At 43.3% G+C, this 21,881-nt stretch overlaps 1 protein-coding gene across 5 annotated transcripts in view; it reads left to right on the forward strand.

Moving 5' to 3' along the window:
* ATP11C (ATPase phospholipid transporting 11C) overlaps positions 1–21,881 on the forward strand; it is a 183,926-nt gene that overhangs the window by 124,699 nt on the left and 37,346 nt on the right. For all 5 annotated transcript variants that reach the window (XM_059384662.1, XM_059384665.1, XM_059384663.1 and 2 more), the window contains exons 15-22: positions 298–369; positions 2,200–2,273; positions 4,609–4,712; positions 5,339–5,520; positions 6,712–6,975; positions 10,431–10,605; positions 15,121–15,223; positions 16,318–16,463. In XM_059384662.1, the coding sequence (XP_059240645.1) occupies positions 298–369; positions 2,200–2,273; positions 4,609–4,712; positions 5,339–5,520; positions 6,712–6,975; positions 10,431–10,605; positions 15,121–15,223; positions 16,318–16,463 (1,120 nt within the window). The remainder of the gene's footprint in view (positions 1–297; positions 370–2,199; positions 2,274–4,608; positions 4,713–5,338; positions 5,521–6,711; positions 6,976–10,430; positions 10,606–15,120; positions 15,224–16,317; positions 16,464–21,881) is intronic.

The raw sequence follows: 21,881 nt of genomic DNA on the forward strand, positions 1-21,881 counted from the left end.
GTCCTGTATTACCCTTGAGGCCTGAGATGATTAAGTGGTTAAAAGGTCACCCGATGTGTCTGCTACAGAATTGGAATTACAAATTGCCTCTTGATTACAAGTCGTGACTGGGCTTTGACTTCCTCTTTCCTGTCGTCTCAGCCAGTAAAGGGAAGTATAGTTATAGACTGTTTTGTGTTGTTTGTTTTTTTTTTCCACACAAAAGAGAAGAAAACAATAAGCAAGTGTGCCCCACTGCAAGGGAAAATTAATCATTCTTTAGAGATCCACAAAGGTCTTTTTGTTGCTTTTCGACAGGTATGGGTTCACATTTGTAGGAATTCGGAATGGCCATATGAGAGTAGAGAACCAAAGAAAAGAAATAGAAGAGTAAGTAGCGTGGTGTGTTTGATGTTTGTGACGTGTCAACCTTGGGTGGATTTTGGAAGGGCCCCTAAGGAAACTTCTTTCATCTATAAATGGATAAGACTCTGCTTTCCGGGTTGGAGTTTTATGTAAATGTAGCTGGGGTGGAAGACCTTTTTCTAGAGTGGTAGCAACTGGGACTTGAGGTGGAAATTACTCGTTTGGTTCACATGTGGGTCCAAGAGCCCAAATGAGAATCTGCCTGGACTTTCTGAAACACAGATGCTAATGTTAGGTCTCCAGCACACGCTGTAAGAAAAATCCATGAACTTATATGAAACCTTCTGCTGTCCAGAACCCAGCCAATCACTCTGGGATGGTGGGCTCAACCAGTCATAGAAGCTTTGGTGGCAGAAGCTGTCTTATTCTCCCCGACTCAAATGTGAGCCTCACAGCAAGTACCCTGAGGCAGCAGTATTTTGGATCTTTTTTTTTTTTTTCTCCTCCTACAGAGAGCCCAACGAACAAAACCGCCTTGGCTTAATAGCAGATTTTAATTAGGGTCTGTGATTAATTTGAATTCCTTCATCTGAACTTGAAATGTAATTATCTTATCTGACTTCTATTCTGGCCCCTAGCGTCTCAGGAGACCCATCTCAGAAACCTGCAATATGTGTAGATGTGTTTGGGGAGTGGGCCCCTTAGGGAAATGATGCTCAAAAGCCAGGCTAAGGCTCTTTGGCCTGACGACTGCCAGGACCCCCGGATCATGATTAGAGTCCAGATTCTAGCCAGTTCACAACAGCGCCCCCATCTGGTCGACACCAAATGATACGTTCCGTGTAGATCTCCTTCACACCTCGCAGAAAGGGTGCCCTGCCCACTCCCATCAAAAACAGGCTTCATAGTCGATGTTCTTAGGTCAACTACTTGCGTCCAAGTTGCTCATTTTCAAAAAATATTTCCCCATGTCTTTGTAATAATTAATCCTGTTTTCACTCTTCTGCCTTCTTTCATCCGATTTATTAGCCCAGTACAAATCTGATCATAGCATTCCACTGCTTGAACCCTACGGTGACTTCCTGTTGCTCGTAGGATAAAATTCCAAATCTCTGAAATGGACCACAATGTTCTCCGCCCCCAGTCCTTGCTTCCCACTCTGGCTGTGCCCCCACCAGCTAGATTTCAAGCTTCAGTGAACTATTTCTGCACATGCCTTTTTCTCTACCCACTATGCCAAGCCACCCTTTTTTCATCACGTCACTCCTACAGACCACAGCCGAGGCACTACCTCTTCCAGGAAGCCTTCCTTCAGATATCTTCTTTCTGGGCTCTCACATCTCCCCTGTGAGTTCCTTTATTCCAGTGTGTGGCTGATTGAGACGTAGTCCTTTCATTGCCCTCCGCCTCCCTTATCACATAATGAGCCTCTTGAGGGAAGGAACTCAGGCAGAGTTATATCTGTTTCCCAGTACCTAGCATTGTGCTCGACCCATAGTAAGCACCCCATCGACGATTAAAATAATTGGCAAGAGGGGACTATTTCTAGACCCCTCCAGAAATGGCTTGTCTGGCCAGCTCTTTGTCTGCCAGTCCTGTGTCCTCACTCTGTCCTTATCATTTGCAGTAATCTAATGGGAGGGCACAGATACCCCTTAACCAACGCTGGCATTTTCTGACACCACGTTCTAAGTGCAGAAAAATGTCAGAGTCCCAACGGAAAGCGACAGCTGTGCCCTCAGCCAGCAACCCTTACCACAAGGGGAGAATTCTATTCAGGATGTTTCTGTGGTGGGTTATTTTTCCCCAGTGTGGCCTAGGTATTTTCTCTTTCTCATTTTTCTCCTCATAAAGGTATGAACTTCTTCACACCTTAAACTTTGATGCTGTCCGTCGTCGTATGAGTGTCATTGTGAAGACTCAAGCAGGTATACATTTTTAAATAAAAACTTGACTTTTTCTCTTTTTCCATTTGTATATTTGTATGTTGATCAGTTATTTTAAGGAAGGAAAACATCTCATGTAGTAATAGATGACTACCTTAAAGTCATGCAAAGCAGTAGCTTTGCTGTGTACGCCTTAATGTGCTTATATAAGCACGTATGTTCTGTTTGCCAAATTGTCAGAGGCAGAGCCCTCATATGACAGTATATGCATTTTCTCGGAAACTGAACTCTACTCTTCAGTCCTGAGTGTCCAGGCAGAAACTGAAAGGGTGACTTTTTTATAACTCATGGTAATGACGAATCACCAGTAATGTCTGCATGCAGCAGCCCAGTCCAGCGGGATGGTTTGAGATTAACTAGCAGTAGAATTCTTGAGTATGGAGAGTTGCTGGCTCTCTGTGCTTCCCTTCCTCACTCCCCACTGCTTTATACTCCCAGGGAGCAGGCAGGCTAGGGATGACTAAGGACCAGATTGCTGGGAAAGGATGTGGTGGCTTCACTCCAGCATGCTGGGCTCTTTGTTTGATCAAGTGGGGAAGCTTGCCCTTGGCACTGGAACCGGTACCATCATCCCAGGGTTCCCCCGCATCCTTTGGAGGAGCCGTGGTAGCTGACATACCTTCTGCTTGGATAGAACCAGAGCCGTAGGGGAGCACTCCTGCCTTATTTGTGGGCTCCCAGATGCCTCTGTGTGTGTGTGTGTGTATGTGTGTGAGAGAGAGAGAGACAGACAGACAGACACGGAGAGAGAGAGAGAGACTGTGACTGTCTCTACATGGTTTTTCAAATTTTCCTTGATTTATATCCTAGTAACTTGCCTTTTAATTTTTTTTTTAAGATTTTATTTATTTATTTGACAGACAGAGATTATAAGTAGGCAGAGGCGGCGGTGGAGGGGGGGGGAAGCAGGCTCCCCGCTGAGCAGAGAGCCTAATGTGGGACTCGATCCCAGGACCCCGAGGTCATGACCTGGGCCGAAGGCAGAGGCTTAACCCACTGAGCCACCCAGGCGCCCCACTTTTAGTGTTAAATCTATCCCAGATTCCTTAGTGTGAGAATGGGAAGATACAAACAAACCCTGGAGGGAGCGTTTCCCCTTTATTCATACTTTGCAGTGTGACTGCCAGGTCATGAAATTGATTTCATTCTGTGAATGCCAAATTTGTCCTGTGGCTTTTAAACACAGTGTGGATGTGTGAGAGAAAATTAAAAGAGAAAACCACTTAACATTTGAGATATTTGGTGATCTTACCTGTCTGTATGTATGCACTTACACACTACTGCAAATGATGAGACATCTGAGGAAGTGGTCTGCCAAGGGCCTTGACCTCAGCTGCACTTCTTTTTAACTTCTTGAACTCAGCATTTTGCTTTATACAGATAAAGTGTCTTTTTTTTTTAAGATTTTTATTTATTTATTTGACAGAGATCACAAGTAGGCAGAGAGATAGGCAGAGAGGAGGAAGCAGGCTCCCTGCTGAGAGCAGAGCCCAATGCGGGGGTCTATCCCAGGACCCTGGGATCCTGACCTGAGCCGAAGGCAGAGGCTTTAACCCACTGAGCCACCCAGGCGGCCCGGAAAGTGTCTTTCTTAATGCTCAACGGCGACTCCTTTGCTGGTTGCATGGACTGACAGAAAGCCACACTTACACCTGCACTCTACAGTGCTATTTTCAAGTTTCCGGTACAAACTCCAAGCCACTGTCATTAAAGCAACCTCTGTAGTTCTTTCAAAATGATTTTTATTTTATTTGCACTTGGGTTTGGTCTTGACATCAGTAGAATGCCATGTGCACACTTTAAAACATGCTTGGCAACGTTTTCAAAGAGAATTCAGAAGGAGCTCCTTGACATAAGTACAGTCTCCCATGATTCCCTGAAAGGAAGTACACTTTAGCAGAGGAACTTGTTGTGCGCTCTTGAGTTATCTGTGTCCATGCTGGTCTTCAGAGGTAATGGGCATTGTCTTGCGAGAGTGAAGGTCGAGATGGCTCATCCCAGAATCCACAGTAGCTGAGTGGGAGAGGCCACCTTAATAGTTCCTGTTATTAGGGGCGCCTGAGTGGCTCAGTGGGCTAAAGCCTCTGCCTTCGGCTCAGGTCATGATCCCAGTGGGATCCAGCCCCACATCGGGTTCTCTGCTCAGCATGGAGCCTGCTTCCCTTCCTCTCTCTCTCTGCCTGCCTCTCTGCCTACTTGTGATCTCTCTCTGTCAAATAAATAAATACAGTCTTTTAAAAAAGTAGTTCCTGTTATTAAAATCCCAATACCAGTCTTAAAATTCTAAGTTGAGCCCTTGGTTTTTTGCTTATTTTAGGAGACATCCTTCTCTTTTGTAAAGGAGCAGACTCAGCGGTCTTCCCCAGGGTGCAAAATCATGAAATTGAGTTAACGAAAGCCCATGTGGAACGTAATGCCATGGTGAGCCTACATCCTTCTAGAAATGCTACAGATGACTGTTTGATGGGATTTCTATTTAAATGTTTAAATGAATTTTAGCTTCTTTTTTTTTAAGATTTTATTTATCAGAGAGGGAGGGGGAGAGAGCGAGCACAGGCAGACATAATGGCAGGCAGAGGCAGAGGGAGAAGCAGGCTCCCCGCCGAGCAAGGAGCCCGATGTGGGACTCGATCCCAGGACGCTGGGATCATGACCTGAGCCGAAGGCAGCTGCTTAACCCACTGAGCCACCCAGGCGTCCCTGAATTTTAGCTTCTTTTTTATAGTCGATTTTTATATTGGGGGATTTAGTAATACTGTTTTCCTTACTGTAATGTAAAACGTTATCCTGGAGCAAATTTCTGTGCAGAATTTGCAGACTTGAAGACTTTTCAAGAATCTTTCATTTATATTCTGCTTTCTTTTCTTTAAGAGCTAGTATTTTGTTATTCTGAACCTATTTGAATGCTACCTGTTTACTTGCAATCTGTTAGTGGTTTTTTTTAACTAAACATATATCAGGATTTCTTTGTACAGTGAAATGATATTTGAAGGGACTGTGCAATTTTTCTCCCAATTCCTTGGATAACTAGAGATCTTTATTTCTAGGACGGATATCGGACACTTTGTGTAGCCTTCAAAGAAATCACTCCAGATGATTATGAAAGAATTAACAGACAGCTCATAGAGGCAAAAATGGCCCTACAAGACAGAGAAGAAAAAATGGAAAAAGTTTTTGATGATATTGAAACAAACATGAATTTAATTGGAGCCACTGCAGTGGAAGACAAGTAATTAGAAAATGATATTCTTGTCATTTTAATGACCATTTAGAGTGGTTTCTGTCCAGATTGGTAATTTTATTCTCAAATTTTGAAATCTTCTATTCAGATCTGTTGCTAGACCAGACTTTGAACCATCCGTGAGAATTAATTTTTTTTTAAGTGAAATATTTGTGGCTTAGAAGAATGATTCTGTCATCTCGAGATCTTTTGCATGTTTACACCTTGAATTTCCTATTTTACAAATATCTGCATAAGTCTCATGATATATTGAGAGCTTTGTGCTAGAGGCATCCTTTGAGCTGGTGCCCGATAGAATTGATAAGGTTTTGGCAGACAGAAATGAACGGAAAGGAAATTCGAGTTAGAGCAAATAACGTGAGAGCTCATTCGAGCCTGGTTCAGCAGGCTAGAGCATGTTTTTGCATACTTTCAAATAATTTGTTTTAACTCTCCAGGCTTAGCTGCACTAGACAGGATTGGAGGGCTCTATCGTTGATCTGTCTGAAAGAATACATTTTAGACTCTTAATATTTTAGGAGCTTTTAGGAAATTATAAATGCAAATTTATGAGACTTAGCCAAAAAAAAAAAAAAAAAGTTTTATCTATATACATTTTTTTTTCAGCCACATTGGAAGATTTTGAAATTTTAATGGGATTCATTTAGTCTAATATCTTTCTCATTCCCTGACCAAAGGGAGCTCAAAGAAAGTAGTATTCTCTCCGTGCCTTTTGGATTTATGCCTAAATTCTCTCTGGGGCTGATTGGCTTTCCTGTTCTCAGAGCTGCTCAGCAAGGGGGATTCACTAACGTCCCTCGACACGGCACTAGAATGCCCTTTCCGTTTTGCCCCTTGTCAAGTATTTGTATGCTGAGATATAAAATTTAATGAAATAAAGTGACAGTGAATGAGAACATGCGGTGAGTTCATGAGATTTTAGCTACGAGGGAGGAGTCTCCATTCTGCCAGTGGATACCAGTTGCCTAAAGAGAGGTCGTTAACTTTTCCAAACCTCCCTGCTGGAAAGTCATGTTAGTCAGACCACGCCAGAGATCGCACTCCCCGAAAGAGTAGGGGGTGTGGAGGGAGGCCAGCGGATAACGTCCGGACTCCAGAATGGCCGTGGGTTATAGGACTGCTCTTGCGAGCCTTCTTGCAGGAATTTTTGAGGATAACAAGGGCTCCTTTTGTGCCCAGGCTGCAAGATGAAGCAGCTGAGACCATCGAAGCTCTGCACTCGGCCGGTCTGAAAGTCTGGGTGCTCACCGGCGACAAGATGGAGACGGCCAAGTCCACTTGTTATGCGTGCCGTCTCTTCCAGACCAGCACGGAGCTCTTGGAACTGACCACCAAAACCATCGAAGAAAGTGAAAGGAAAGAAGATCGGTTACATGAACTGTTGATAGAATATCGTAAGAAGTTGCTGCATGATTTTCCTAAAAGTACTAGAAGCCTTAAAAAGTAAGAAAGTGCATCGGTTTCTTATACTTAGGCATGGGTAGAAATGTAACTCCCGGCTGTTCGTGCGGAAGGCTGTTTTCTGTGATTGATCATTCTTTGTTTGCAGGTGTTTTATCCTTGTAAGTTAAAACCTTCCCTGAGGACTTGGCCAATGGCTCATTTGAGGTTATTTGGCACTTTCTGCGTCTCTTTTAATGTAAAAGAAAATCGTGTATTTCTCAAGATTTAGAAAAGTGGTTCAGTCTTTCGTGTTTAGGGTTTGGGGATTTAGCACTGATACCCTGGCCTGGTCCGTGTCAAGAAAAAACACTCCTTCTTGTGGCCTCTTAAATTGAACGCAGGGAACCCGGTCTCTAACAGTCGCCCTGTCATATGAGGTCCTAGAGCCGTTTTCTCTGTAGATTTTCAAGTCCCAGAACCGCGAAGGGAACCGAATACCTGTTAATAACATGACTTCAACTCTGCTTTCAACGAGCTGCTTGGGAAGAACTTGTAGGACTTAAGGGTCTTGAGAAAAACCTCTCATGCATAATAATTCCATGCCCAGAGATCACTGACCAAGGCTTAGCCTTGTCTAAACCAGTTTCTAGAATTTACTATGGCCATCAGCAAATCAACTGCCTCTTCTGGAATATGCCGCAGGATGTCCCCACGCTAAATCCAAAGACCCGTAGCTGAAAGTACTTTGCATTTTTTTGAGCATACCCTTTGTTTCAGGAACCGTATTTAGCACTTTATGTAATTATTCTCACTTGGTCTTCATCACAACCCAGTAAGGCTGTCTTATTTTCTTCACTTTACAGATAGTAAGGCTCAGAGAGATGCAGTAACTTACTCAAGATCACACAGCTAATAAGGGGGGGCGGGGAACGAGTCTGTCCAATTCCAGAGCCCAGGCTTTTTAACAACTATGCTCTCTTGGGACCCTTGTGTCTAGTGCATAAACAGGCTTTACAAATGTCTTCCCCGCGCTCATGAGGCTGTGGCCCATTCTGAACCAGCTCTTGTCCTCCTGGCACTTGGGCATCAGTGAGAGCAAACGCAGTCTTACGATTGCCGCTCATAAATGTTTTCTTCCTTTAGCCAAATGGTATGTAGAAAGGCAGTCCAGATTACATTTTACTCGTCCATATGTCTTAATCCGTTCCGGCTAACATAACAAAATGTTATGAGTGGCTCAAACAACAGAAACTTACTTCTATTTCTGGAGTCGAGTTCCGGCTTATAGAAAGCTACCTTCTCACTGTGTCTTTCCACGGCACAGAGAGATGAAGTCCTGGTGTCTCTTCTTACAAGGGCACTCATCTCGTGCCATGGGCTCCACTGTAGTGACTCCACCTCCCACAGGCCCCATCTCCAGACACCGCCCCGACTGGGGGTTCGAGCTTCAACATAGACTCGGAAAGGAGGGGAGACATGGAACACAGTATGGTCCATAGAACCATTGAGCGGCTCCGGGGCCCTTTTGTAAAGGCCAGGGCCTCTGAAAAACTGAACTCACCATCTCAGAACATTCCCTCTTGTGGTTCATCCGTTTGGAGTTGGGCCCAGACTTCCCTCAAGTTCTATAAGTAAGCATCAGACCCAGAATCCCTTTTGTTGCTTCTGCTTCTTTTGAGCAGCTCGTGCCTTGAATTCCCAAGGCCCTCTGCCAGATGAGCGGTTCTCCATTACATCCAGAATGAGGTCGCAGCGAACGCCTCAAATGACCTTTGCACCTTGCTTTCCTAGTGCACCCCAGCACCTTCTCTCCCCTCACCTCGTTCTGCCCAGTTCCGTTTCACTTTTGGTCCTCGGGCTGTTAGCTGTTTAGTACCTGGCTCGTTGTGCATATTCTCTCCCGAATACTTCTGTGCTCTCCCAGGGAAGATGAGTTAATGATTCTTCCCCTTCTTCCTGCGTGTCCTACTTAGACTTGATGCTTATAAATATTGCTGGATTTGTTAGGGAGGGAGCCACTGTTCTCTGAGTAGAGGAGCAAAGGAGAGCACATGATTGATATCTCTTTAATTAGTGAATAAAACATGCTTCTCAAATTATGAAGCAGAATATGGACAAGTAGAAAATACCGCAGTGTCAGTATACACCAAGGGAACGTGAAATGAGGAAGGAGGAGGCCCACGAGGCTCTCACCCCTCAGATGTTTGGTCCATTGGACAGCAGCTCCCTGATCACTAGAAGCTTGTCAGAAACGCAGAATCTCCTGTCCCACCATAAACCTAGTGAGTCCGAATCCACACTCGGACAAAAGTCTCAGAGGAGTTTTAACAAGATTCTCTAAAACCTTAAGCTTCAGGAAGCCTAAAATTAGACAACTGAATCAGTAATGAGATCGTGCTGTGTCTAATACTTCGACTGCACTGGTGCTCCAATGGCATCCAAGATTCCCCGAGAAAGATTGATTAATCGCTATTTTTTCCTAATTATGAAAAAATGAAATGTTAATTGGGAGAATTTTCTCAGTTGTCAGTTTTCTGCCCTATGGTTGTGATTTTTTTTTTCTTCTTAAGATCGATTGATTGATTTTAGAGACAGAGAGAGGGCATGCACGCCAGGGCAGGGAGGGGGGTTGGAGAGGGAGAGCAGAGCCAGACACGGGGTTCGCTCTCTGAGTTCATGACCTGAGCCGAAACCAAGAGTTGGTCACTTGATTCCTGGTCACTTGACCAGGAGCCCCTCCCATATTTTTTCTTAAGTAGTTGCACCTGTTTTGTTTGTAGTTCCTGGCACCTAATATCTCTTAGTCGTCCTGGCTATGCATGAGGACCACCTACAGAGCTTCCTAAAACATAAACCTATAAATTAACAAGCACTGGCAAAGATACTCTGAAATAATTCGTCTGGGAATAGACCTCAGGCATGGGCAATTTTTTAAAGCTGTCCCGATGATTCTAATGGGTATCATTACCAATCCAGTATAAAATGATACTGATTTAAGGAACATACATCATTATTATACGGGAGTTTTTAATGAACACTGTGTCTCTTAGGCTCTCCATCATTTTTGAGAAGCCAGGTTTGTTGACAGGTTTTGTCATTCAGAAAAAAATTCTTCTGTGATTTGTATACCCAAAGCCATTTTGTCTTTTTTCTTATATTATTAAGAAGTTTTCAGATTGGCGATTTGACTTCATATCAGAGTTTGACTGATTGATCTGTAATTTTCCACAGTTCGCCTTGAGTTTCTTACACAGAGACCAGCTGCTGAATGTCTGTTATTTTTAAACCTTTTAGAACTTAGAATCTATATGGGCAGCTCGAGTCTCAAAAGATGTCATGGAAAAGTCTCGCTTGTGCCATTGTTAGAGACAGTTGCTTCTCTACTGTTCATAGGTTTGGGAACCAGACTAATGATGGCCCTTATGCAGGACCCTCCTCTTTGTGGTTTTAAACACAATCAGGCTTCTAATCTCCTATGTGGGAGATTCAATTATAGCATTGTTTTTCTTTTCCAGAGCATGGACAGAACATCAGGAATACGGATTAATCATCGATGGCTCCACGTTGTCACTCATACTAAATTCTAGTCAAGACTCCAGTTCTAACAATTACAAAAGCATTTTCTTGCAGATCTGCATGAAGTGCACTGCTGTGCTCTGCTGCCGGATGGCGCCGTTACAGAAAGCCCAGGTAACCGGATAGGAGTTCGTGGTCCATTCTGGGGCTTTCTGTACACGTGTGTGCAAATGTTCACTTTCCTTTTGTTCCTTCTAAGAGCCCTTTCTACCTTATTACATCTTCCCAGACTGCTGCTTCTCCGCGGTCCAATTCAGAGGTCTGCCCACCAGTGTAAAGGGACCCCATGCTTCTTGTCCCCTCAAGCTGGCTGTCCAGTTCCTTCCTTGCCTTCCAGGCTTCTCTAATGAGTGCTTGGTGCGAGCTGCCTCCATCCCGCTGCCTCTCGCTCCCCTGGGACGTTAGCCCGTGTGTTCTGTCTTCCCGTCACGTCATCACGTCCGTTGGCTCGCCTGGAGGGGAGCGCTGACCTTGCCAAATCCGTCGCACTGACTTTTCTTGTCCTCTTTGTTTCTCTGCCACAGGTAACACTACCGGCCTGTCCTCCTTAAAACGTGCCTCCCTGAGTTTCTGTCTAGTCCACAATCTTGACTCTTTTTTTTTTTTTTTTTTTTTGTCCTACTTGGCAACCTAATGTCTTTATATTTTGTGTCATCTTCTCACTTCTCACTAATTATCGTTTTTCGCTGGGGCTAAGTCTTCCTTCTGCTTTTCACTTACAGCCTGCCTCTCTAAACACGAATTTCTAGGGCTCTCATTGGTAGTGTCTGGTACTGACTTTTCCTTTATGCGAAATCTCTTACCTCGAGCTGCCTGTTAGCTCCTATGGAATCCCCACTGTCATATTAAATTCCTGTGTCCAAGACAGATCTTAGAATTTTCTCCTTCAGGCCATGTTTTTCTCCCTTCTCTTCATTATTCTTGTCACCGGCACCACATTTTTTTTGCTCCCTAAGTCACCAAATGACCTCTGACCCTTCTCTTCTCATTCGCTCTGTATCTAGTCACTGTACCTTTTGTCATAGCTCTCATTCGGCTGCCGTCTTCCTAAACCTTCCATTCCATCCCAGTCCAAGTCCTGTGACTTCGCATGGACTCTGATTTAGCCTCCTTGTCAGTCTCCTGGCTTTCGCCCTTCCCGCTTCAATCTCTTGCCATGCTCCCAAATGAGTCTTGTTAAAACACCACTTCTCCCGTTATATATTCTTACTCAGATATTTTCATAGTCTCCTAGTCCCTGAGGACGAAGGGCAGGTGACTCTGGCATTCAGGCTCACCCCTGTTGGCCTTATCGTGTGTCTCTGCTCTGCGTCCACTGTCCCTCCCGCACCCAGCTGGAATCGTCCACTCCTCTTGCTTGTTTCCCTCTCTGTGTCGCTCGCACTTACTGTGCCCATGCCAGCTTCCACGTCTGGAATTCTCTCTGAAATCCTCTTGGTCTTAAAGAAATTGGACTCATAATTAAACCCGATTTAAGGGCCACCCCCCATAGGCCGTTTTGCCCAGCTCCTCCAGCCCCACATTGATCTGCCTCACCTTACTTTTTGGCTCTTGGTGCAGAGAACCTTAGAGTGTCAGTTCCAGACTTAGTGTTGCTTCTTCGTGTTCTTCGGCTGCTCGCTCGAGACCAGGGAATGGCTGTGTCCTTGATTTGTCCTTTACACAAACTCTGCTCCCTACTTCACACACGTGCACACGCGGCCCATCCTAATTTACGGTATTGTCTCTGCTTTCTTCTCATTCTCACTCCCCACCACGATCACGTGCTCCTCCTCTTTTTTCTTTTTTTTTTTTTCCTTCAACCTTCAGAGCCTTGGTTAGCCCCAATTGAGGAAGTCGATCCTGCCAGAACCGTCTCCACAGAAATCTGTCCCTTTAGTCAGAGGCTGTCTCTCTTTTATGATCTGTTGCTCGAATTGCTCACTGGGATTCTGGTTACTCCGCGGCCCAGGAGATACTTGAATTGCGGACCCCATACTGCTCCGAGCTGCTCCTGGCCAGGATACAGAGCCTCCCTGCAGCTCAGTCCTTGACCTGTTTTATCTCCTTCTCTGTAGTCCCGTCTTCTAAGCTGTCAACTGCTCCCCTGTCAGGCCCACGTAGGTGATTTTCCAGTCCCTTCTCCAGTCCAAATGCTTGGGCTTCTACTTCACTTCTCCAGCTGTTTACTGAACGTGCCTTCTTGGGTGTTGTCATAACCATCTCAACTCAACTTTCTTTAGAGCCCATCTTCTTTCTTGTCTTCTCCCGCATGGGTTACTGAGCTCACTGTACTTTTGGATTTCTAGATTCAGAGCCTTGAAATCTGTGGTGACTCCCCCATGCTTTACCCTCCCACGTGGTTTCGGTCACCAAATTCTGTCCATTTTCTGATACATTGTTTTTTTTTGTCTATTCTTTCTTGGCAGATGCAGGCGTTTAACAGTTCATTGAACTCCACCTGTAACTCGCCACCTAGCTTGGCTCTTTGCCCGCAATCTTGCTTTTTCTTCCTATTTCTCCTGCACCCTGCAACCACGTTCATATTCTCGCTCCCTGTTGATCTGGACCCGGATGTAGCGGTCCATGCCCTGTGTATGAAAACTCATTGATCTGGTCAAGCCTGTCTGTCTGCTGAGCATAGATTGTACTTACCCTCGCTGTGTGCCTTAGGTCATGCCATTCCCTGTCTCTGGAATACTCCTCGGGTCCCCAATTCCCCTTCCACGCAGATCTTCAACCATCGTTCATGATTTAGATAAAAATTACTCTTCCTTCTGTAAAGTCATTCCTGATGACTCGAGCATGTAGTATCCCCTCCCTTCTCTGCCATCTTGAGCCTTTTTATGTGGACAACTTAGACGATAATGTTACAATGTTACCCTTGGACAGGTACCTCACACTGTTAGTGTTTATCCTTAATCTGATTATCTAATATTCTTGTATTTATTCCCCGTGTCTGCTCGTCTGTTAGATGTTTCTTAAGGTGTGTGACCAGCCTTCTTTCTTGGATGTTTGCACATGACATTGCACATTGTATTGTGTGCAGTTGCAGCTGATCGATAAATAGGTTTTGGCACATTGATTTCTTTCGCATGAAGAGAAGTTCTTAATCCGGGTGACCTGGGGCTTGGTAAAAAATAAATAAATAAATAAAATAAAAAAAGAAAACAATTAGAAAAACCATGTTTACCTATCTAAATCTTTCATGATTTTATAGTCCACGACTATATATCTTTTCATCTTTCTACAAAGACGACCTTTAATCTTCTTAATCTATATTTTCAGGCAGGAGCTGTCAACCTTGCTAATTTTATCACCTTCCCTAGACCTTTCCTGGCTGCACTTTCTCTTCTTTGAGGTGCAAGTCATTGCTGCACAAGTTTCACAGGTGCAATTAGGTTAACCAGAATTGTAGCTCATCAAATACAAATTGAGTGTGGGTTCTTTAAGTTTGTCTTTGACTCATTTACAGATTGTTTTTGAGAGTCTCTAAAATTTTTTAAAAAGAACCAAGTTGTGGGGAGGGAATAGAGGAAATCTGGCATTTCACAGTAACAGCGTTTTTGTGTTACATGGAATTGGACGTGGGGGGTTTTGTACACTATTTAGTACAACTAAAACATAACTGGATTTTGTTTAAAGAAAAGACTGTGGGGTGGCTTAGCCTCGTGTCCGTTATTTTTAATCAGTCATGTTGAACATGGATTTTATTTATGCTAACTGGTGAAAGCAATTCTGAGGACAGAATTTCTGCAAGGCATTAGTTAGCTTCTGCATTATATACACTATTTTAAAGCTGCCAGATTCTAGACAGTTTTGAGGGGGGACGCATAAAGCGGTCGTTATCTAAAACGTGGGGTGGGAGGCCGGCTGCTTACCCAATATACCTCCACACGTGACTCCACCAGGAGATGATTTCTTTCATTCGCTACCTGCCACGAACACAGCAGTGAGCTGCATTGTGCCACCGACACATCTTGAAGAGACACTCCAGGAAGAGTGACAGGCTTTGTACACTTATCTCAGAACTTTCTGCACATCTCACTACCTTCAAGATGCCCGCATTTAAAAACGAAGCTACCTGTGGAAGAGATGAAATCATCGTGGGCATTGGGAGATTTAGTAAAGTGTAGCTGGCAGCTGGAAGGCTACCATTGGGGAAGTCCCTGGGAATATGGGAATGCACCAAAGGGAGTGGTTGTATCTGTAGGGAGTAGAGATGGAAAGGTTCTAGAAGCATCGTTCTCTCATTTCCCACGCCTATTCCAGTAACCCTATACATGTTACTTCAGATCAGCTTTCTGGTCTCCACTGTCCCACTCAACACATCATCTAAAAGGACACGTGAAGCAATGACAAAAGAGGGAAACAGGTTGGCCTCTAGTATAGGTAGGAGACAAGGTTCTCAGATACTTCCTGTATGCATAGAGCCCAAAACAAGGTGGGCACTGGTGTTACATTTAAAATGCTTCGTTCTTTTGCCTCTGAGAATTGAATTAAAGGCTGTTGTATGTAAGACGCACCGAGCACCTTTCTGTTTGTTTGCAAGTTCTCCATTTACAAGCATGAGTGCGGCATATGCCCACAATGTCGTAGTTCCACATTCTGGTTGACCTTTTCTGTACCTCTTTTGTATTTAATGTGTAGATTGTCAGAATGGTGAAGAACCTAAAAGGCAGCCCCATCACATTGTCGATAGGCGACGGTGCCAATGATGTTAGTATGATCTTGGAATCCCATGTGGGAATAGGTAAGAACCACCTAATGAAACGCTTACAGTTAACATGGTCTTCTCTTCGAGAGAGAAGTGTTGTGGTTACTCATCTTGAATTTTAATTTGGGAAAGATAATTATTCATTGAACGAACATCCTCATCTAACCTGTCCATCCCAAAGTCCTATCCATGGTGGGAACATAGCAATACCAAGTTAGAGGATATTTTTATATTAACCAGGTCAAGTGAATTTCCCAAACCTACTGGCAGTGCAAGTGATCATTTAGCTCTCACTTTGACAGCGGGCATGGTGTTACTGATTTTCTGCCCCTGGCCACATCGCCTACTTACATTGCTGCACTGTATCTTCTGAGATTCTTAATTGTTTGGGACTAAAAAATGACAGTTGGATGGCTGGTTTTCCACATGGCAGTATTCATGGGTGCTTTGGGCTGTGGTGTCGAATTTATGTGTTGGTGTGTAACAACAGCTTTTTCTACTGCCTGTACCATTTTTCCCCATGTCAGGGTGCTGCTAGGCAGCAATCCTAACACCCCAGCAAGCCTTTTTTTTTTTTTTTTTTTTTTTTTTTTTGGAAGGGAAGAACTAATGGTATACAACAGGTGTACTCATTGGTTATTCAGTATGGAAGTGGCCTAAGGCTGCTTGAGCTCATGCAGCACTTGGGCTACTACTCAGTTTCATTCAGTGAGAGGATTTCTCCATCTCCTTGTAACTCTCCAGTTTTGAGCTCCTCAACCACAAACCCCAGGTCTCTGAGTTTCTTAAATATAGCTCCTTATCTAGGGGCATGTACATGTACACACTTAACTAAGTGCCTTTTTTCAGGTAAATATTCCTATTTAATTTTTTTCCTTAATTTTGCCTTGTAATGATTAAAACAATGATTTTGTTTAATGGTCTTATTTTGTGTTATAAATAAGTAATTACCAGCTAAATTTTACTTTGTACTAGTAAGATTCATTGTCCCTGTTACAATACTTTTTGGTTAAAAGAATTTTAAACTATACAAGTGAACTGTGCCACATAAACAAGTTAAAAGTGTGAAAATGGCAAATGAGGAGGTTGTTTATTTTATGAAGCACTCATGGAGATGTTCTCATTTTCAGGTATTAAAGGCAAAGAAGGCCGCCAAGCAGCCAGGAATAGCGATTATGCTGTTCCGAAGTTTAAACATTTAAAGAAACTGCTCTTGGCTCACGGACACCTGTATTATGTGAGAATAGCACACCTTGTACAGTATTTCTTCTATAAGGTATGAAACAAAATAATCTGTAATTGGACTTCTCACCATCTAAGCCAGTAGTGGTTCAGCTCGGGCATAGGATTTCCCTCCCTTCTTTCACTGTTCCTTTGCGGTCTTAGTACTGAGATTTGTGGTCTCCAAAACACAGGTGATCTATCTAATGAATCAGAAACTAGAAATTCCTGGGGCTCCTTGATGGCTCAGTTGCTTAAACGTCCAACTCCTGATTTCAGCGCAGATTCTGATCTCAGGGTCATGAGATCGAGCCTTGCTTTGGGCTCTGCACTCAGCAGGGAGACTGCTAGAGCGTCTCTCCCTCTCCCGCTGCCCCCCGCCCACACCCCTGTGTGTGCACTCTCAAATAGATAAAAATCTTAAAAAAAAAAAAAAAGAAACTAGAAATTTCTTTTAATGTGAGCAATTTAGGATGAAATTTTAAACTCAGCTTTCTTGAAGTGGAATTTAAATGCAATAAAATGTACCCATTTAAAGTGTACGGTTTCGTTTTGACAAATGTATACAACCACGTGACCATCATCCCAGAAAGTTCTCGTGCTCCTTCCCAGTCTCCTCTGCTTTGCACCAGTCACTAATCTGATTTATATTGCTATCCAATATATAGTGATACTTACAGCATACAACATATAAATTTTGGTTTAGTTAATGCAGTATGCACATTAGAGTTGCCTGTTTTAGAACTTCATATAAATAAAATCATATGTGCTCTTTTGTGTCTGGCCTATTTCATTAGAGTAATGTTTTCAAGATTCAGGTTGTATCATATCAATTGTTGGTTCCCTTTTACCCTAAACAGTCTTCTGAACTACTCCTTTTAGTTACCGAGTCCTCTTTTCAGGTGCAGTTGTACAGGTAAAGCAAATAGAAGCAAAATTGCATTCATTGAAGGGTGATGGGTCAAGGGCTGTTTCCTTTCTCAATCTCCTTGTCTTGCCCAGAGATTGCACAGAGCACACTCTGAAGTCCCATGAATACAGTACAAGCCCCTCATTTTATGCCTAATGAACCTGACATATGTGAAGGTGAACTAACATCTGAAGTATGAAAATCATTTTAAGCCAACATGGGCCAGAACTTGATATCTTGTCCTCTGTTCTGTTCAGTATAGTTTGTTTTTAGTTGGTTGTTTTTTTTTTTTTCGCTTTTTGCATTGAAATAATTTCAGACTTTGAAAAAGTTGCAAAATTAGTGGAATAATTTTCAGATGCTCTTTATCTACTGTTAACACTTAGAGAACAACAACATAGTTATCGAGATCCGTAAATTGAAAGTAATTGGCACGTTATTAACTAGTCTACATTGTAGTAGTGGAATTTTGCCAAAGGTCACACTGGTAATCTCTCTGTGGTCCGTTTCAGGCTCGTGACTGCATTTAGCTGTCATACCTCCTTAGTCTTCTTTACACTGGAATACTCCTATCTTCTTTGTCTCCGTGATCTTAACATTTTTGAAGAGCACTGGCCAGTTTGTAGAATGTCCCTCAATGCGGGTTTGTCTAATGGTTGCTTACCGTGAGAATCAGCACCGATACCGTAGAAGTAATGTTACCTGCTGAGCACATCATATCAGGAGGCATGTGTTGTCACTATGTCTCACTCAGGATAATGTTGACTTAGATAACTTGATTCAGTTATCCAAAACACTTGCTGGTGTTTTGGGGGTCTGAAGACCCTTCAACTGTAATCTGTGTAATTTCGTTGGAAAAGAGCAGTCTGCTACTAAAATAGATACTTTATTCAATGAGTTAAAAGTTTATTACTATTGTTACTTATTCTCTTACTCAAGATTGTCACAAATTTAGCCTATGTCCTTTCAACATGTCCCCACTGTTTTTTATTTTTTATTTTATAGTGATAAGAATGCCTCACATGAGCTCTGCCAGCTTAACAGATTTTGAAACGTACAATACAGTATTGTTAACTGTAGGTAGAGCGGTGTACAACAGAGCTGTAAAACTTGTCGTGCAAAACTAAAACCGTTTATCTGCTGAGTGTCAACTCCCCATTCTCCTCTCCCCCACTCCCCAACCTTTTTTGAAGACTTGTTTTCTGGTTCCATATGATATTCTAGGCTCATCTTGTAATTTTTCCTGCTTTAGTCCTGGATTCAGACATTTCTCCAAGGAACACTGCTTCCTTTTGTTGGCAAATGGCTTTTAGAAATCAAGGTCTTTGTGCCAATTGTGCTCATTGCTTCTGAGCTGCCCTTGGTTCTAGGCCTTGTCGGTGAACAGAGCTAGGAAATATGTATGAGGATATACACAGATCTGTTACATTTGTGAATATATGTGTGGTGCATACACACAACTTTGTTGGGCCAGAATCGTAGGTAGCAGTATGAACCCAGAATGTGATCTCAGTTTATACTAGTCCTTTGATGCCAGCCAGTACCACAAGGTTTCATTCTGCCCTTCCTCTTTTCCTAATGTGTAATCCCTTTCTCCATTGGTGAGAATCTCAGTTCTCATTATCCTCAGTGTTGTTTATTTACTTGCTCAATCCAAGAACACTAACTTGAGCGATATATTTGTTATGTACTTCTTTTTGTCTTTAGCCTTGGCGTGTATCGTCAAAATACTATATGCAGAGTTATTTTTTTTTCCTTTTCCACCATTTCAGTGTGGTTATGTTATTTATTTGAAATAGGGTTAGGTTAAGTTTTTGTTTGTACACCATTTTGGTCTTTCGTCTTTAATCCTGATTGATTTTAATTATTTTTTAAGTACGTAAAACATTGGCATGGTGTTCTCCTCAAGATGAGGTTCTTTGAGGGGCACCTGGGTGGCTCAGTGGATTAAGCCTCTGCCTTCGGCTCAGGTCATGGTCTCAGGATCCTGGGATCAAGCCCCACATCGGGCTCTCTGCTCAGCGGCGAGCCTGCTTCCTCCTCTCTCTCTGCCTGCCTCTCTGCCTACTTGTGATCTCTGTCTGTCAAATAAATAAAATCTATAAAAAAAAAAAAAGATGAGGTTCTCTGAGAATCTTGCTTAGTGAGTTAATGCTCTAATCAAAAGGAAAATTGTGCAACAGTGATACTTCTCAAATCCCTCTTGCAAAAAACTCTTTTTCCAAAATGAAGGTTTTGAGGTCATCTGTAATTATAATCCTATCCACAGAGAGAACCAATGGGTGACATTTTTATGTGACATGTTCTATATAAATTAAATTGTGTTACAGTGTTTTTGGGTTTGGGGTTTTTTTGGTGTTTTTTTCCCCCAAGTAATAATCTCTACACCCAACCTGGGGCCCTAACTCACGACCCCAATATCAGTCACATGTTCCACCAACAAAGACAGCCAGGTGCCCCTATGTTGTTTTTATACACTACTGGGGTTTTTTTTTTTTCAATTTTTATATGGAGATACACTTCACATAACAAAATTCACTATCACACACTTAAAGTGTACAATATGGGGTCTTTTAGTGTATTTGCTATGATGAGCAACCGTTGCCACTATATGTTCCGGAACATTTCCATCATCCCGTAGGAAGTCCCATACTTACTAGCAGTCAGTCCCAAAACATACTGATTTGCTCTTTGCCCTTTTCACCTAATAATATATTGTGAACAATTTTCTCACCCAGTTAATTATTCACCGAAAGCACGATAATGGTATGGGATCCCAAACCCCTGTGATTGGACATTGAGGTCCCCTCCCCAACAATACCTTGGTTCTCTTTTATCACCAAGCATTAGAGTTCACGTTAGACTGAGCCTGCCTACTCAATTTTGTCTACCGGGGGATAGAATTAAGAACTTTCTTACCAAATTCTAGTTTGTAGGCACATTACCAAGTTCGTGTGCAAGTTAAATGATGCTGACCTTTATGGTAGTTAGATTTCATGCCGTGTATTTCACAGAAGGGAGAGCACAGCTACTGTTTCCGTGTGTCAGTTTCCTGTGATCAGTCCCCGGTCTTACTAGCTTTCTGTTTCCTAAGACACACATAACTGCGAGGGGCTCCTGACTGCTCCACCAGTACAGCATGCAACTAATGACACAGGGTTGTGAGTTTGAGCCCTACGTTTAGCACGGAGCCTACTTACAAAATTGTTTTTAAAAAAATGTGTTGGGGTGCCTGGCTGGCACCGTCAGTAGAGCGTGTGACTGTTGATCTTGGGATTGTGAGTTTCAGCCCCACATTGGGTGTAGAGACTACTTAAAAATAAAATCTTAGGGGCACCTGGGAGGCTCAGTCTTTAAGCATCTGCCTTCGGCTCAGGTCGTAATCCCAGCATCCTGGGATCGAGCCCTGCATCAGGCTTCCTGCTGGGCGGGGAGCCCGATTCTCGTTCTCTCTCTCTCGCTGTGTCTCTGTCAAATAAAAAAATAAAATCTTTAAAAAATAAAGTAAAAAAACTTTGTTTTTTTTTAAAGATTTTATTTATTTATTTGACAGACAGAGATCACAAGTAGGCAGAGAGAGAGGGGGGGAAGCAGGCTCCCTGCTGAGCAGAGAGCCCAATGTGGGGCTCGATCCCAAGACCCTGAGATCATGACCTGAGCCGAAGGCAGAGGCTTAACCCACTGAGCCACCCAGGCGCCCCAAAACTTTTTTTTTTTTAAAGATTTATTTATTTATTTGACAGAGATCACAAGTAGGCAGAGAGGCAGGCAGAAAGAGGGAAGGAAGCAGGCTCCCCACTGAACAGAGAGCCCGATGCAGGGCTCCATTCCAGGACCCTGGGATCATGACCTGAGCTGAAGGCAGAGGCTTTAACCTACTGAGCCACCCAGGTGCCCCTAAAGTAAAAAAATCTTAAAAAATAAACAAATATGTACATATGTAAGTGTGACCCCAGGTTTACAGATCTGCTAAGACCCCGTCATCCAGTATCAGCTGGTCTCCAGGCCAAACATAGATGACGGTGATAACGATGATTAACCCAGTATGTGTCAGATACCTTGCTGGTTGACAAAAGCACTCTATTTTCTTAGTCCTCACAAATCTCCTATGAGCACTTACTATTATTTTCATTTAAACTATGTGCAAAGCAGAGCTCAGACAGTTTATGAAACTTGTGGGTCCCTCTTCAGCTCAGAGGTGGCAGAGCCGGATTCCCATAATAGGGTCATTTACTCTCAGTCCAGGACTCTTCATACATCACAGTTCGGGTCTGTCAGGCCTCAGCCTCAGTCATTGAACAGCCCCACTTGGAGACAGATGGTTGGTTGTTCTCTTACCCACCCCCACGCCCCCCCCGCCCCCCCCCCCCCAGGCCATTCCCTGAAGATTTGCCCGGAATATCTGCCTAGCTCTCTGGTCCCGTTCCTGACCTCTGGTGTGCCTCAAGATTGTGGCCTGCAATTCACGCACCTACCACCAGATGGAAGGGATGCTCTGTTAACGAAAACAAAACAGGCATTAAAATGGCTGTTTACCAGTGGCCAGTAATTAACATATCCCTG

This window comes from Mustela nigripes, chromosome X (genome assembly GCF_022355385.1).
Source record: "Mustela nigripes isolate SB6536 chromosome X, MUSNIG.SB6536, whole genome shotgun sequence".
Taxonomy (NCBI): domain Eukaryota; kingdom Metazoa; phylum Chordata; class Mammalia; order Carnivora; family Mustelidae; genus Mustela; species Mustela nigripes.